The 17,699-nt window shown below is 45.8% G+C and overlaps 1 protein-coding gene across 2 annotated transcripts in view; it reads right to left on the bottom strand.

The window, feature by feature from the left end:
* Positions 1-17,699, bottom strand: part of ZFX (zinc finger protein X-linked) — a 606,526-nt gene that overhangs the window by 467,631 nt on the left and 121,196 nt on the right. For both annotated transcript variants that reach the window (XM_086934509.1, XM_086934510.1), the window contains exon 3: positions 3,078-3,644. In XM_086934509.1, the coding sequence (XP_086790635.1) occupies positions 3,078-3,644 (567 nt within the window). The remainder of the gene's footprint in view (positions 1-3,077; positions 3,645-17,699) is intronic.

Genomic DNA, 17,699 nt, shown 5'->3' with positions numbered 1-17,699 from the left:
TGTATTACCTATCTTAAGAGTCAAATGATGCAGGGATAACCATCACAATTACTGCAAGATTTGCACTGGAGACTGATTCAGACATATCAAGGTCTCTTGTGTAAAGTTGCCATTTATCTAGCACAACATAGTTCTCTACAACACTTATCTCAGAGCCAAAAGTATTTACATAATCCCTTAATCTTCTGGGATTACTTTACCTGCAGATAGCAAGAAGGTCAGTCCACTTAATTATGCTGAGCTTTCAGGCTTTATTACATTTCTAACTTACACGCATTTTCCTTAATGTTTACCCCTTTTTGGGATTTTCCATTTACATCCCTTTTGATATCAAGTATATCCCTAGCATACCAAACATGTTTGACTAGAAATTGGTCACTGTGCAGTCCAAGTAGCCTTGGTCATTATCTGTAGTCAAAAGAAGTATACATGTCTTAAATAGAGGGGTGAGATTCAATAAATACTGAGCTATTACCCAACTGATCCCCAGCGTGGGGCACTCAAACAGTGGCAATATTTGAGTTCAATTTCGCATAGGAGAATTGGGCAAAAAGACTTTCCAGTAAAGGGTCAAATGACATGAATTTCCGGTCACACTGAATTGGTCTTTGCCATTTAGCTATTCATCTATGGGCTACTTGGCCCAAGAAGGTTTTTTTCCCTCAAGTATCAAAGATAGGCTCTAATAGTACCTAACTGAGAGGTAGTAGAGGCTCTGAAACTATAAAGAAGGGCAGCAAGATCACTTTGAAAATGTTAGATTTTGTTTCCACAAAGGGCAAGGTCAATTCCAATGCTTTTGCTGCTATTTGTACTACTGTATTTAACAGACTGACTTTCTCAGAAGGAATGCTACAGGGGTGAGGGATACACCCTTCTTCAGAGCTACCTAAACAGCTTCAGAGTCAGATGGCATCTGGATGAGAGCCTTCAGAGTAGCCAAGCAAACAACACTGGGTCCACCTTTGGGGTTGGCCCACAGCGGAAAGGAGCAGTCGTGAAGAAATCCAGCATATCGAACCTGAAGGAAACAAATCGCACAGAGTCAGCAGATGGTGTCAGAAATTCTCAATTTATCTTTTTCAACACAGAAATACTCCTAAGACGTGGAAGAGCATAGCGTCAGGAAGCAGGAACGTTTTATTGAACAAAAAGATTACTCTCTTTCTAGGGTGCTTTTTATGCCTTTTGAGGGACAATCTTCAGGGAGATCGATCCTTATTTGGAGACTTACCTGAAGGAAGAAGTAGAACGTGTAGGCACATCCCTGACAGCCTTGAACAAAATTAACTTGGTCTTCCACTCCCTGATGACCTTTGGGTGCATTGAGGAAGAAGGAATAGCTGCCAGAGGTGTCTTGATAGGATGCAAAACACCACATGCATTTGTCATGAGGGTCTGAAGAGGACACCATTTGACATCTGCAATGGGAAATAAGCTCTGAAATGTTAGAAGACATCTAACCAGGTCGCTGTCGAAAATCTGCAGAATGAAGTCTGTGACCTTTAGATTTGCATCGATGAGGCATGCAAAAATAGTAACTAATGCCAGCGTGCCAACAGGTATCTTATATGTCCTCATGTCTGGGGCAGATGGAGACGTGGCTGAAGCAACATGGTGCGTGACACCTCGCAAAGATGTAGAGCTATTGCTGGGGAAAAAGTTTCCAGATCCAATCTGGCACTGAAAGGAAGCTCACTCATTAAGTGAGGAATCTGCTGTAAGATATATGCATCAAAAGAAGAAACACAGAGGAGGAATAAATAATGAGGGGTGAAGGAAATCTCAGCTGAATACAAATGTTCTGGAGAAAAAGTGGGAGGAACAGTAAGATGCAGAGCTATATCACATTTCAATTTGGATCATGGACTGGTGACCTAAGCAGCTCAATGGTAGTACTATTTTGGCAAGACTCACTGCCCAGTGCTAGAACAATGGCACTAAAATAACCAGACCTGAAACTGGTAACCTTTTACTTCTTCCCTTTTCTGTCCATGTTATTTTATTTAGTATGAATCACTGGAAGAATAACTTTGTCAAAAGGGCTTCGGACAGATGGTACAGAAGAAGTGTAAATATCTTCATCTTACCCAATAGTGATGCTTGCATTTACTAGAAAGAGATTTGGGTTTATATTATTTCTCAATTAATCCATAGGTAATGCCCTACCAAGATAGCAGGACCCTGGAGGGAGTGATCTTCGAAGGAAGAGCCTTGTACAGGTTTCATAAACATGCCTACAGAATTTAGCTTCTGGAGCCTATGTACCCCAGACTGCTCTAGGTCTGTTCGGTGGTGTCCAAATGCACCACAAATACTCTTTCGTGTCCCGCAATACTTATCATTTCAAGAGACTGTGTGTTACCATTGATAGTCTCCTGAACAGGCTATGGAGGTTCCAAACATTATAGCAGTAGCCCTCACACTGTTACGATATTAGTTGCTGAAAAGAGTACCAAGCCCAGTACTAAAAACCACTTCCCAACACGTCAGGGTAAATCCAGCCACAAAGTTACTAGCCTTGTATCGTGGGCAACTCGAGGTGTATTCCTACACAGAAACTCTCCAAATGCAAGCAATGTGCAGACCTGCTATTGAGAAGAAACCACAGCACATAGCATACTGCTTCATGAGGAAGGTCAATCAAAAAAGGTGTAAAACAAAAGAAAAATGTCCCTCCAAATAGGGAGGAGGAACAATAGTAACTGCTAAAAAAACAGAAGACTATGAGGAGAAGCCCTTCCTTGCTTAATGCCGATGGGTGAAAAAACAGGAACTGGGTTGATGATGCATTTGTAGGTGGTGGGGTAGATGCACAAGAGGAGACATACCAGGTGGCTCCCTGATCAAAAAAAGTAATTAACATGTTTTTGGGAAGCCTTTTCCTGCCCAGACTGTGCTGCAGGCATTGTTTTGAATCAGTGGTCAAGGAGGTAGAGCATGAATGACAGAATACTTCCTAACTGAAGGCAACAGTTTTACCTGATCACAGATGTTCCTTGTTATAGCAAGGCAGAAATCAAACCGACCTCCCCAGGCTTCTTTAACCAGTAATACTACAATTCCATAACACTCACAAGAAATCATCAGGTAGTCGTCACAGTTGCTTTTGCTGTCTTCATCTTGGCACTCTACAGGTATACCATCAGCATCAATCACTGCTTCAGAGACACAGTCTGTTACCAGGACCTCTTCTGAAATTATGTTGGCCGACAGATTATGAGACATAATGTCTGTTTCTAAGACATCATCCTGCACGACGTGCTCTAAATTGGCAACTTCATGCACGTGCATTACCTCGCCTGTCATTACATTTTCAGGTACAGAGATGGACTCCGGCGTGATGTCCGAAACCAAAACATCCTCTGGAACATTACAGTGTTCCAACGAAACTCCATCCACAACTTCAGTGTCCAGTACTTGGTTAGGAATTATTATAGTTTCTGATACATTGCCTTCGTCCACGATGTCTGAGCATTGAACATCCTCTATCACCAAGTCATCAATTACATCCTGGATAACTACAGAATCTGCTTCATCTGGAGCAAAGTTATGCACATTAATATCGGAGTCCACATCATCCGATACAAAGACAGTCTCCTGGATTTCCACAACAATTTGATGATCTCCATCAAGAGGTGCATCTGTTTGTGAAAGACAGAAAAATAAAGTGGTCAGGACACAAGAAACAACAAGTGTACCCTATTTAATTTTGCAGCTAGTAGCCTGAACACATACACTACACAGAAACAAACATTACATAATGTACCTCATTGCTATACAAAACCAAACATTCAGTAGAGCACAATGGAAACTAAATGTTATTCCTCTCAGTTAAATAATAAATATCCTTTAGAATATCTTCAACTAAATCAAACTTCAAAATTGGTATAGTCGGAATGTTTTAAATAGAAAGAGGATAACATGTTCATCAAGGGTAGAAACAGTGGCTGGTCATTAGGAAACACCTTGGTTAGGAAAACTAATTAGCTTACTATAACATTTGCAGACCTGGATAGCAATTGTACATTTTACTTATAGTGAAGTAATATCTGGATTAAAGACAGTTTTTGCAGTTTATACCTTATACTTTTTATCTCCAAAGGCAGTTTTATGGACTTTAAGGTGATAAACACTCATATGACAGCCAAAGACAAAGCCAGCTGCTTCAAGAACGATCATAAACTATGTCCTGAAAAATAGCGTTCCCTCGGACCAAATTATGTCCTTGGTCTTTTCTGTGCAAAGATAGTCCTGAGTAATGAAGTATCAGTTTTGCCCTGTTTTTGAGATGCACACAAGAAAAAAAATGGATCAAAAATGTTATTGGAGGACTTTGTTCAGATGAGCACCAAGTCAACTTGCACTATTAATATTTACTTTTTTTTTTTACTGTATGGACCTTACCAAAGGAATGCAATTACAGTCAATTAAAAAACAAAGCACACAATAAAAACAACACGCTCTGTGTAAGCCATAACAGCTCATAAAGTTCCGAGATAAATTGATAAAATACCAACTAATGTATCTGGAATTGCACACACATTCTATGTGTCCCCTCACAGCCACACAGATAAAGTAAACAAATTTAACGACTAAGAGAAAGGTATGCAAGGGAAAAAATATAGCATACTATATTAAAGTGCAAACATAAACAGTAACAAACAAGGGTATCCCACACTTTAGGGTACGGAGTAGTTCCAGGCATAGTTTTACTCCACATATTCTGTGGAGTTGGCCCCTCACTTGGATACGCACCACAAGGCTGCCCGTAACAAAGTCTGCCTACCAGACACAACCAGAGAGGCCATCATAGCCGCTGTTCTAAAACCAAATAAACCGGCCCATGACAAAACGGCATTTCACCTGCTGTCAATGCTAAATATAGATTATAAAATCCTAAACTGAATACTCGCTACCTGTCTCTTGTCTTTTACGACCACTCTGATCACCAGGCTGGATTCATTCCTTCCCGCAATACGGCAGGGAATATACGACGTCTCTTATCTGTCTTAGAGGCGAACAGGGAAGCCCCAGAAACTACAGCGTTCCTAGCCGTGGACATATAAGAAACCTTCGATAGCCTGGAATGGCCCTACTTGTATGAAGTTATGGCGCGCATGGGGCTGGATTTATTAAATGGGCCAAACTCCTATATACTAGAATCCCAGCTAGAGTGTGAACTGGGAGACATATCTCAAAGGTGGCCAGTAGGGAGCGGTAACAAACATGGCTGCCTGCTCTCCCCTTAGCTTTTCGCCCTGGCTGCGGAACCACTTGCTATTGCAGCACGAATAAGGCAGTTCCACAGAGGTCTGCAAGTCCAAAATACACACCACCTCATAGCACTCTACAATAATGATCTGTTGCTGTTCCTAGAGGGGAGGGAGGAGGATTTGACGGAGACCGCACACTGCTAGAGAGGTTCAGCTCCATATCAGACCTAAAAGTGAGTTGGGGAAAGTCTCTGCTTTCTCCGGTGACCCCTACAGGACGCCCTCCGGGGACTTGGTGAGATTACGTTGGGAAACGGTCTACCATACCTAAGAGTCCATTTATACCATACCTGGGCAGGTATCTACGAAGAAGACATAGGGAGAGCCCTACGAGGGCTGAGAGCATTCATGGACTTCTGGTGAACACTGCCGCTCTGGTGCCTGGTAGGATTGCTCTTCCTAAAATAATGGTGCTCCCTTGCCTGCTGTATTATTTTAACACAGCCCCCCTATGGATATCTGCGGCCTTTTTTAGAGATCTTAATTCATCTGGAACTTGTGACTTTGTAGGATCGCTCTCAAAACATTGCAGCGCCCGATAACGGAGGGCGGTCTGGACTTTGAGGCCAATTATATAGCAGCGCAGCTGCAGTGGCGGGACGTGGCCCGGGGGCGCCAATGAGCAGAAGTCCCGGAACTAACCGTGCCTTCGGTGGGCATGTTGATCCGAGTGTTTCTTAGAGTACGCAGACTGTCCCGAACTGATTCCCAAGAGCTCAAGGTGCAGATGAAATGCAGGTGCCGTGGACTGCAGAGAATGGGGTGAGGGTACTGTACTCGCCAGACATTCCGATGGATATGCTAAAAGCCCTTCCACATGGAGGCAACTGGCGAGATCTAGAGGTGTGGATGGAAGCCGGGGTGCCCAAAATGGGCGGCCTGTACATGGACAATGAATTACTGCTGTTCGAAGAATTCAGAACGGAGTTCGATCTACCTTGGGGACATTTCTTGTTACATGGCGCTGTCACAGCAGCCATTCGTAAACACTGGAGGACAGTATCCACAGAGCCCCTGCTGCAACAGAGCTGTTACTATATGGCCCTGCCAGCGGAAGGCATCAAGGCAATATCCTGCCTATACAGAGCACTTCGGGCAGACTGGTTATGTCTGCTGGAGGCACTCCGCCTCCAGTGGGAAGGCGATTTAGACACCCCAATCCCTGAGAAGGACTGGGACAATATCTTAGCCGGAATACCCAAGATATCCAGAAAAGCAGGTTTCAAACTGATAAACTACTATGCCTTCAACAGAGCTTATCTCACACCTGAACAAATACATCAATACTTCCAGGTAGAGGAGGCGGCCTGCCCGCGATGCGGAGAAGCTCAAGCCCATATTATGCACATGTTTTGGTCCTGCTCCCACCTGAAAGAATACTGGGAAGGGGTAGTGCAGCTAGTGAGTGATGTATCAATAAAAATATCCCCTGCTCACCTGCGCGCTGCTTATTGAGATGGTTTTTCCACACAGCTAAAACTAAAGTTACTAATAAGTTCCAGTACCTGGCCTTCATGCTTAGCAAAGCGTGAGATAACTAGAAACTGGAAAACTTTGAGGCCCTAGTCTAATCTCTTGGAGAAAAGAACTCCTAAAATGGACAGGATCCAAAGGATGATTATTGATGAGCGAGCCCAAAAGGGGCTAATGACATATTGAGGTGGCCAGACTCTGGGAGATCCTCATGCAGGACTTAAAGAGCCCGGAGAGGGGGCAAATCAGTAGAGCCTGGCACCTGACATTGACATAGGAGTGTCCATATCGCCAGGATGGTTATCATGTCAAACTGATCTCATAGTCATACACATTATTTTAGAGGGTCGATGTACTGGGAACAAGCCCAAGGGGACCAAGCCTGCATCCCCACAACCAAGATACAATCACTGCACCTGCGACTTGCAGGAGGGAAAGGAGGGGGGGGGGGGGGGGGGGGGGGGTTGGGGTTGTGGATACAACATGAGATATGGCGATATAGTACTCGGATGAGTAAATACCAGATAAGCTGTCAAAGAAGTACATAATAAATACCATGTTGGGCATTGATGAACTGCTTTGATGTTTTTGAAAGATGATCAATAAAATCTGTTTTTAAAAAAAAGTTATCACACCCTTTTCCTCTCTTCAAGCAGGAGTACGGCTTCCCGAGTCCGAACGCATGTGCTACCTCTAGGTGAGGCACTGGGCGCTACAGCCGCAGGTTCGGGAGACCGCGGAGAGACGCTTCACACCATATGAGCGGTGGCTACTATCGCGCACTTCCGACGCCAAACTTATCTCCGACATTTACAAGATGCTCCAAACACCGCCTACACACATCCACAGCCCGGGCCGGGAGCGTTGGGAGAGGGAGCTGGGCAGGGCTCTCAGCCGCAAAGAGTGGGGAGGGATCTCCTACAGGGCACACCACTCAGCGTACCATATGGGACTCACTGAAACCTTCACGAAAATCTGTACATACTGGTACTACACCCCGGAACGGTTGCATGAGATGGATCACTCCAAGGATAAGCTCTGTTGGAGAGGTTGCGGCCAAACTGGCAACCTAGTACACTTGTTATGGGAATGCCCTCACCTCCAATCATATTGGACACACATACTTGATGAAGTAGACACCCATTTCAAAACTGACATACCACGCCTTCCGAATCCCCAATGCATTGACATACCCACTGCGCTCTCAGAGGGGGCGCCAAATAGCCATTGCATTAGGGTCAGCGCTGCAAAACATTCTCATACAGTGGCGCACAGCCACAGTTCCCTCTACCACAGTTTGGCTCCACAGGATGTGGTACGTGTTGGGCATGGAAAAACCGTCACTCACCCACTCAGGGGATAGAGACCAATTTGAAGAACTTTGGCAGCTATTCCGATCCCTGCTGCTTACTGAATTCACAGAAATCACATGTCCACTTTACCTTAGATTGTTACGTCTTACCGAGCCAGTGGCCACAGACTCTTGAAACTCACGATACTGACAAGATCTCATTTGCTGGGATACACGGTCATCCGGGAGAAGACAAGAGCACTGGACGGGGGGCGGGAGGGGCTCAAGGGGGGAGTTACCAAATTGATGTTTTTTTGCTGATATTTTCCAGACAGGTCGGACTTTGCTAACACTGTCAGGGCCCTTTGGTGCCCTTTGATCTCCTTACTGGGCCTGATGGGCATTGACCTGTATAGTAATTGTGAACCATGTATCTTGTTGCACTGTCTTTCAATAAAAAGATTTAAACCTAAAAGTAAGATTTACAGGCAACCTGATCATGTCAGGGACTGTATCAGGACAGAGGTCCAAAAGATGTTGGAGTTGGGAGTCATTGAGCCCTCAGAGAGCCCTTGGGTCAGTCCAGTAGTCCTGGTTCCTAAACCTCACACCCAAGATGGTAAAAGAGAGATGAGGTTTTGAATGGATTACAGAGGCCTCAATGCTGTCACTAGGACAGATGCCCACCCAATACCAAGGGCAGATGAACTCATTGACAGATTGGCATCTGCCAAGTTTTTGAGTACATTTGACTTGACTCGGGTGCCGCTCGTGATCATCATTGTGGAGGGCTCTTTTCTGATTGCACATCGTACCTGACGCCTGAAATCCCTGGATCTACTGGTGGTCTGCTGAGCCTTTGCTCGGACGATCTGCCAACTTTGGGGCCGGACTCCCTGCTGCTCGTCTCTAAGTGGGACTGCGAGGACCAGACTGCCGTGCGGATCGTGATCCGCTGCAGCTGGCCCTCTTCCCGCCTACAAACCACTGCCTGCTTAAAACACCTCGCGGCGCCCGCTCTTGCGGGTGCCGCTCGTGATCATCATTGTGGAGGGCGCTTTTCTAATTGCACATTCTACCTGACGCCTGAAATCCCTGGATCTACTGGTGGTCTGCTGAGCCTTTACCCGGACGTTCTGCCGACTTTGGGGCCGGACTCCCTGCTGCTCGTCTCTAAGCGGGACTGCGAGGACCAGACTGACGTGCGGCTCGTGATCCGCTGCAGCTGGCCCTCTTCCCGCCTTTATTTCCACCTCTCCCATTTAAGCACGCCCACGGACGCGTACGCGGAACGCGCGCGGAAGTGTGCCGGGCGAAGCCCGGGCCAAGGGCGGGCCCGTTGTAGCCCGTTAGAGGCCGTTCGAGACTGGACTGGGCCCACCCTCTAACTCCAGCGTCCCGGGATTGAAGTAAGCGGGACATCAAGTTGAACTTTGGCGAGAGAGATAGAAATGCCAGCCCGAGAGAAAAAGAATAAGACTACGGAGGGCTCTTTACTTTTGGGCACCTTAGATAATTTTATTACAAGAACTAATTCAGTGATAGATCAGGGGTTCATTCTAATGGAAAGGCGGGTGTTGCAGGACTTGGCACTCGCAAAAAGGTCGTCCTTGGGACTTTTAGCTAATGCTCGTACCCCTGAACCTACAAATCGAACAAACATCACTGATGTAGACGTAGAAGTGCTCATAGATAGCCCTCCTAGTTGGAATGGATCTTTCTGTTCTCTTCCCGCTCCCAGTGTTTCTACAACAATAGATACGTTAGTTGACACAGAGATGGGGAAAGAGGTGGTAGAGGTAGGGGAAGACCGCCCACAAAAGCCAATCAACACTAGACAGTTAAGAGGGAGAAAGGAAGGCGAGATCCCCAAAAAGAAACAGCTAGCGCCTGTGGTAGCTAGCAACAACAAATCGAAACCCGCTAAGGGCGAAGGTAAAAATACCACAACACCTAACATACCCGATATACAGATAGCGCCAGTACAAAACACTCAAAACCCAGGCCGGGATAGCCTTAGACGGGAAGGGTTCACAGGAAGAGTTAATAACATAAATGACTCATTGGTTGATATAGGCCCGGTTGGTTTCAATGAGGATTCCCTGTTAAACAACTTTGCACTATTATTGAAGTCATTGTTAGCCCCATTAGAAGTGAGACTCTCTGGGATAGAAAGACAGTTAGGAAAACTTGAGGCCGAGGTGAAAAGTAATAAGGGTGGCGGGAAGCCCAGAAATCATGTAGCAAGCGTAGCCAAAGAAACGGCAGCTCTGACTGCTCAGATCACCCCATCACTTATAAGACCAGCGGTGCAAGCTAATTTGAATCCCCCTAATGCCTTTGTTGCGAACGTAGCAATAGACCTGCCACATAATCCCAGCATTGTGGGGAAAACTCCTGTGTTACCCACAACTCAAAAGTCAACTTCGGATAAGGCAGACTTTGAAGAAATTCCTAGGTGGGTGAAACCTGTGCTCCTTCCCCCCCAATCTAGTCCGTATGTTGTAGTTTTAACGGGGGTACCGGAACTAAATAAATCAACCCATGAGTCATTCACCTGTTTAAAAAACAAAGTAGCACACTGGCTTAACCTAAATAGGCCACTTCCCCCCCACATGCGAAGCAAGATTTCGATGGTCCGTAGGGTACCCTGGGTGGGACATTCGCCAAAATCAATTGGGGGAGACTATGTCCTAGTGAATGTTAGCGACCCCCGGATCGTGGAGTTTATATGTTCATGGGACCAGCATAACTTTAACTTTAACCAAGGACTAACGATAGAAGCTAGACCACTATCGTTCTTCTTCCCACCACCAATCCATCGAGATCATATAGGAACATGGTCACAGGTGGGACCAGGACAGAGTAGGGGGGGGGGGGCTATAGGCAAGACCCATTTTGTTTCGAGAATTATATACCTCTTCAAAATAGATTTAGTGTGCTAGAAATGGTCGATTGACTGAACAAACCCAAAACCCTCACTGACCTCATAAAAAGGGGGGGGATTAGCGGAGCAAGAATCCATTTCCATGAGGCAATCTAGCCCAATTAACACGGATTCTCCCCATAAGGGAATTCACTGGCCTGTATCCGATATAAGAGCACAACCTGGCATTAACCTCACAGGTGGAGGACAGAGACAGGGAGAAATTACAGCTGACACCTCTCTGATAAACTTACCAAGATCCATCGCAACCCACCAATCTGTTCGAGAGGGGTCTTGCAATTTGTCATACTCCGCTACGACCCAAAAGGAAGGAGACAGGGGCAAGTCCATATCGTGCATATCGTGGAATATTGCTGGCTTGTCCAGCAAGTTAAATGATCCCACTTTCCTGAATCATGTCAGGGATTTCTCTATAATTTGTCTTTAGGAAACGTGGGAGCTGGAGAGGCTGTACGCCTAAATGGGTATTGCACTTTTCACACCCCAGCAGAGCTAGCAGTGAGGAGTAGAAATAAGGGAGGACTATGTTGTTTGATCTCAAATACCTCTAAAATAAGGGTGAACAAATTTACGTCCGCATCGAAGTATTATCAGATGTTAGAACTCACCATCGAGGGACATGAGACTATTAATATTGTAAATTTTTATAACAATATCCCGCATGGTGAGCTTTGCCCTGTTGTTGAGGGTCTCACTGAATTCATGTTTAATCCGAAGAGGGATGGCCCCTTAGCAAATAGGGTTATATGGGTGTGGGATTTTAATTGCTTGCTGTGTCCGAATGGCCAAACTAATATCTGCGGTCTAGTAAATATCAAAGGTGAACTATGCACCCACTTTTCACACTCTCTTATGGGCAACCTCCTAAACAATTCGATGGCTGAATTGGATTTGGCCTTTGGGAACGAACTGTGCGACCCACAGGTTAAGTTTAAACCCACATTCAATGGTAGGGGCAGTAATACGCTGATCGATTTCGTCCTGGTTTCGAGTAGCTTTTTACACTCGCTGGTGGATTTCAAAACAGGCGAAATTGCCATCAGCGATCATTACCCACTAAGCTTCTCCTTAGAAGTTATGAAGGCTAAAAACGATCGCAGTGGAGTAGTAAATAACCTCTATTCCCACAAGCTAAATTTAGCAAAGAGAAATAGGTATGCCCTCAAGTGGAGCAAAATTGAACCTGCCCCTTTCCTCCAGAATATAATTACTAAGAGAGCAGCGGACTTTAAGATTTGCCTTACGGAATCAAGCAAACCTGAAGCCGTGATGTTGGCTTTTACTAACATCTCTGAAGAGATTAATCATTCCCTGGAAAGGACAGAAAGCAGGAGACAAAATAATAAAATCAAGGGATGGTTCAATTCAGAATGCTCTAAAGCACACGCAGCCCTAAAACTAGCACTCAAGAGAGTACCCAAAATTGCGGTAGACATCCGTACCACAAGAAGTGCTTATAATACTGTGGTAAAGAAACAGAAAAAAACATTAAAACAGGAGGCCTGGGAGGCCCTATACAAAGCTAGCACCCAGAAAGACAATATTAGCTTCTGGAAGGTAGTTAATGCCCCCTTCTTCCAGGAGAAAAAGTTTAATAGCATTGACCGCGTGATAGATGAAGCAACCTGGGTTAATCACTTTACCAGCCTATACGATAGGGACCCTCCACCAGGGGGAGTAGTTCCGGATAGGCCAGGAGAGGTAGAAAGCACCATATCAGGAATATTTTCACTGGACTTAAACTTTGAACTCTCAGAGATCGAAGTGGCACTAGCTGAGAGCTCAGGAGGAAAAGCCCCTGGGCCGGACGGGGTCCCGGTTAACATTTACAAATCAAACGTTAAATTATGGGCCCCTCTCCTGACCAATGTGTTAAACTGCTCCAATAACATAGGCTTTATAACAACTTGGCAAGAAGCCATAGTGATCCCCATTTTTAAAAAGGGTGATCGCCAAGACCCAAAATGTTATAGGCCCATATCTTTGTTAGACTCGCTAATGAAGGTGGCAGGGAGGGTGGTATTAAACAGACTACAGTCGTGGGCAGCGGACACGGGTGTGCTTTCCATTTATCAGTATGGCTTCAAAGAAGGTCTGGGCACAGTAGAGCAGGGCTTAAACCCGGCAATTCTGATAGGCAAATACTGGGTTGCTAAAGGGGACAAACTTTTCATGACTTTCGTAGATCTAAGCTCTACTTTTGACTACGTCAGTCATGAAACACTATGGGAAACCCTCTCACATTTAGATATTGATCCCATCATCATAAATCTTATCAGGGAACTGTACCAGGGGGCAGGTGCAAAAGTCCGCTTTGGTATAAAGGGGGAATGCACTTCCAAATTCCCAATTAAAAAAGGCGTCCGACAGGGATGCATATTGGCACCGTTTTTATTTAACCTATATATCAACAACATAGCATCCCATTTGATAGAAAATAGGCAGGATTATACACAAGTTAAAGGGAAGCCAGTCCCAATCCTGCTATACGCGGACGACGCGGTCATCATGGCACGCACGCAATTAGGTCTCCAGAGGGCGCTTAACTCTTTTTCTGATTTCATGGGCGCACGGGGTCTAAAAATTAACACCAGTAACTTTCAGTATGTCCTGTTCAAGGAAAAGTAAGGCGCGTTGTAACATCTTTCTGGCAGGGGTAAAGATTGACTCAACCAAAACTTTCTCGTACTTAGGCATTAATTTCGACAACAATGGGTCCTGGCCACAGCGGCAACTGCCAGGAAATTAGCTTTTCCCCGTGCTATTGGCGCTGTGCAAAATTTTGCTATAAAATTAGGAGGTAGACCAGTAAAAATCCTCATTGATATCTATAAGGCAAAGTGTGTGTCCACAGTAACCTATGGGGCAGGCCTATGGGGTACCACGGATACCAGAAAAATCCAGGCGTGTGAAAACGCATTCCTACGGTACTTATTGGCCGTACCAAAGTCAACTTCCACATACGTCTGTCATAAAGAATTGGGAATAGTTTACGTTTCGGACCTCATAAAGGTGAGCCCGGTGTTGCTGTGGCACAGGGTTTGGGTCTCACAGGAGACAGGGCTAAATAGGGACGTCATCAGTGATTGTATGGCTCACCACGGGTGCATGAATATAGAGTGGCTAAGGTATGTGAGACGTTTTCTAATAGCCATAGGCCACCAGGATTACTTTAATAATCCATCCAGCATGGTAGGCGTCCCCAGGCAGAAACTGAAAGATGCCTGTCTTACTTTCCTGGAGGATTCCAGATGGGATCAGGAGGCCAAGAAATCATCTGTCATTCACAATCATATTCTGCTAGAGGGCCCTGGCCTACAGAAATATTTATTACTCACATTGAGTTGTTTTACCCGGATGCTGCTCACTCGCTTTAGGGGGGGGCAGCTTTTTCAGACTGGTGACCTTTCCGGAGGCGAACACCTGGTCAGAACCTCTGCCCCTTTGCCCCTGTGACGATGTATCACAACAAACGTCCTTACACTGTATTATGTTTTGCAAATTTTACACCTCAATTAGGAGACGGTACATCATTAACCTACTTAACACCTTCGCTGCTAAGGCAATTCCCCTCCTGTGCTGGAAATTGCTATATTTCATTGTTTTATGACGAGCTGGGCTCGTCATCAGCACACGACCACTGTGCACCATGACGAGCCCAGCTCGTCATCAGCATCGAAAGGGTTAAAAACTGAGGTTCACGACAGTGCAGACCAGCAATGTTAAGACTGCAAATGTTGGAGGATGAGCTCACTCTTGCTAGTGTTTCACTGTTTTTAAAATGTGTATTAAGATTTAGATTATCAATGAACTATAGTTCTTGATTCTAGTCTTGTAATTAGTGGCATATCGGTTTTTTTAGGTTTTTTTTATATCTGTTTCTTATATCATACCGTGTTTAATTCATTTTAATCGATGTACTTATGTATTTAACGAACCAGATGAAATTTGTATCTGTATTTTTAACACGTGCTTTTATGGTTTATAAATTGTTACCGAATAATGCTACTTTTTTACATTTGACATTTGACTTGACAGCTGGCTACTGGCAGATCAGACTTGCTGATGATGCAAAAGCCAAAACAGCATTCTCAACCTCAGGAGTACATTATCAGTTTGTAGTAATGCCCTTTGGTCTGAAAAATGCACCTCACACATTCCAAAGGTTGGTGAACCAATTCCTCTCAGGTCTGGATGACTACTGTGCAGCTTATCTAGGTGATATTGCTGTCTTTAGCTCCACTTGGGAAGATCACCTGATCCACCTGAAGAATGTTTTGGAGGCCCTGCAAAAGGCAGGCCTAACTATCAAGGCCACCAAGAGCCAGATAGGGCAGAGTCAGGTTGTATACCTGGGCCACCTTGTAGGTGGAGGTCAGGTTCAACCATTAGAGAGCAAGATCCAGACCATAAAGGACTGGACTGCTTCCACCACCCAGACACAGGTCAGAGATTTCTTGGGCCTGACTGGGTACTGCAGGACATTTGTCAAGGGGTATGGTTCCATAGTGACACCCCTTAATGACTTAACTTCCAAGAAAATGCCAAAGAAAGTTCAGTGGACAGTAAGCTGTCAAAAGGCATTTGATGACCTGAAGCAGGCCATGTGCACTGCTCCTATTCTGCAAAGTCCAGACTACTCCAAAGAATTCATTGTTCAAACAGATGCTTCTGAGTTGGGGGTAGGTGCTGTTCTTTCACAACTGAATAAAGATGGTCAAGACCAGCCGGTAGCTTTTATTAGCAGAAGGCTGACCCCTAGAGAGAAACGTTGGTCAGCTATTGAAAGGGAGGCCTTTGCTGTGGTTTGGGCACTGAAGAAGCTGAGGCCATACTTGTTTGGTACTCACTTCTGGATTCAGACAGACCATAAGCCCCTCTTGGGCTAAATCAGATGAAGGGTGAAAATCCCAAACTGCTTAGGTGGTCCATTTCCCTAGAGGGGATGGACTTTACAGTGGAACATAGACCTGGGACTGACCATGCCAAAGCAGATGGACTCTCCAGATATTTCCACTTAGAACATGAAAACTTGACTGGTCAAGGTTAGTTTAATGTCCCTGCGTTTGGGGGGGGTGGGGGTTGTGTAGGAGTGTAGGGTCTGCTTCCTATGGTCACCCCCACTTTTTGCTGTGATTCTCTGGTTTTTCAACTTTAGTGTGGCTGTGGGCCTGCTAATCAGACCCACAGCCCAGCTGTTCTCTCTCTAAATTGATATCATGTACTTTAGTACAAACCAGATTGGTTACTGGGTCACTCTTGTGAGCCCCTGTATAGTGTACCATAGGTACCCAGGGCATAGGTGTACCCTACGCCTACCAGGGGCTGCAGCATGTATTGTGCCACCCCTGGTTTGCCTTCCAAACTGACACCACAGGTCTGTTCACAAAGCCTGGGTAAGGTGGTGTAATCACCCCTTACTTAGATATAGTATACCTATATCTACCTTATATATAGACACATATGCACCTATAAGTCACTCCTATGGTAGGTCTCGACAATCCTGGAGGCAGAGTGCTTGGTTTTATGTGAGAGGGTGCCCTAGCATGAGCTGAGCCCCTCTGCAGCTTTCGGAACCATCTCCTTATAGCTGTTCTATGATATAGCCATACCATATACTCTTAAGTGCATTATAATCCTCATGGTTAATGTGAACTTTGGTTTGGCTTTATCAAAACATGTCGTGTAAGGTGTCAAACACTTTGGAATACTACCCCCCCACCTCGCCAATTCTGGCGACGGGGGTAGCATTCCACCCTTCTAGAGGGAACAGACATGTATGTTACTGCTTTTCCCGGTTAAAGTTAAACAGAGCCTCAGCATCACAAAATGGATGCTGCTGCCACAGACACGAGTCTGACCTCCTGTTGCTGGGGGAAACTCCAGCAAGGGCGGCCTGGGCAATAGGTTTCCTGTCCCTGTACAGGGAGGTGCCAGCACCTCCCCAGACAGGAGTTTTGTGTATTGGAGCAGGGAGGGCTGCATTCAGTGAATGCATCTAGACACTGCCTGGGGCACACAAGGTGCTCCTTGCATAGCCCGGTTTAAACCAGTTGCTGGGGCACTCCAGCCCCAGCTCTGGCGCGAAACTAGACAAAGGGAAAGGGGTGTAACCACCCCCTTCTTAGGTCCACCCATAGGAGGGACCTAGTCAGGTAATCCAGCCCCCATCCTTAGTATAAGTATAGGAGCTGTGTCCTCAGGACTTTAGATTATCCTGGAACAAAAGTTTGATACAGAACTCTTGGACCAAGACATCTCCCTTGTGGTCAAGGAGTGACCACCCTGTTCAAACAGGCACCAACAGCAACTTTGCCGGTCTGCAGTTTCAAGGCTCTTGCCGGAACCCGAAGACTCTGCGACTCAAGAACTGGACTTCCAGACTTCTCTGACCCGACCCACATCCACAGCAAAGCTGAGACTCGTGGCGGGCACGAGAGACGTCGGACCGGACATCTTGGACATCCTGCATTTTGCAACCTGCACTCCTTTTCTGAAGCCTCAGTAAGTTGTGCATTGGGGTACGAGAAGCCCCAGCCCGAGCATCATTTGACCCGAAGCCCAGGCCCCCACACTCCGCGATAGTCCCGTGGGCCCCGCCTTCACATTTGTGCTCGATTCGTCTTCCCGGTTTCTTGCCCGTTGACTAGTGAGCCATGTGAAGACGCCACCTTGAATCTAACTTGCGATCCTGGTTGCTCCAGGCTTGCCC

The sequence above is a fragment of the Lissotriton vulgaris genome, chromosome 8, assembly GCF_964263255.1.
Source record: "Lissotriton vulgaris chromosome 8, aLisVul1.2, whole genome shotgun sequence".
Lineage (NCBI taxonomy): Eukaryota > Metazoa > Chordata > Amphibia > Caudata > Salamandridae > Lissotriton > Lissotriton vulgaris.
The sequence above is the reverse complement of the archived record's forward strand: the minus strand, read 5'-3'. Positions and strand labels throughout refer to the sequence as shown.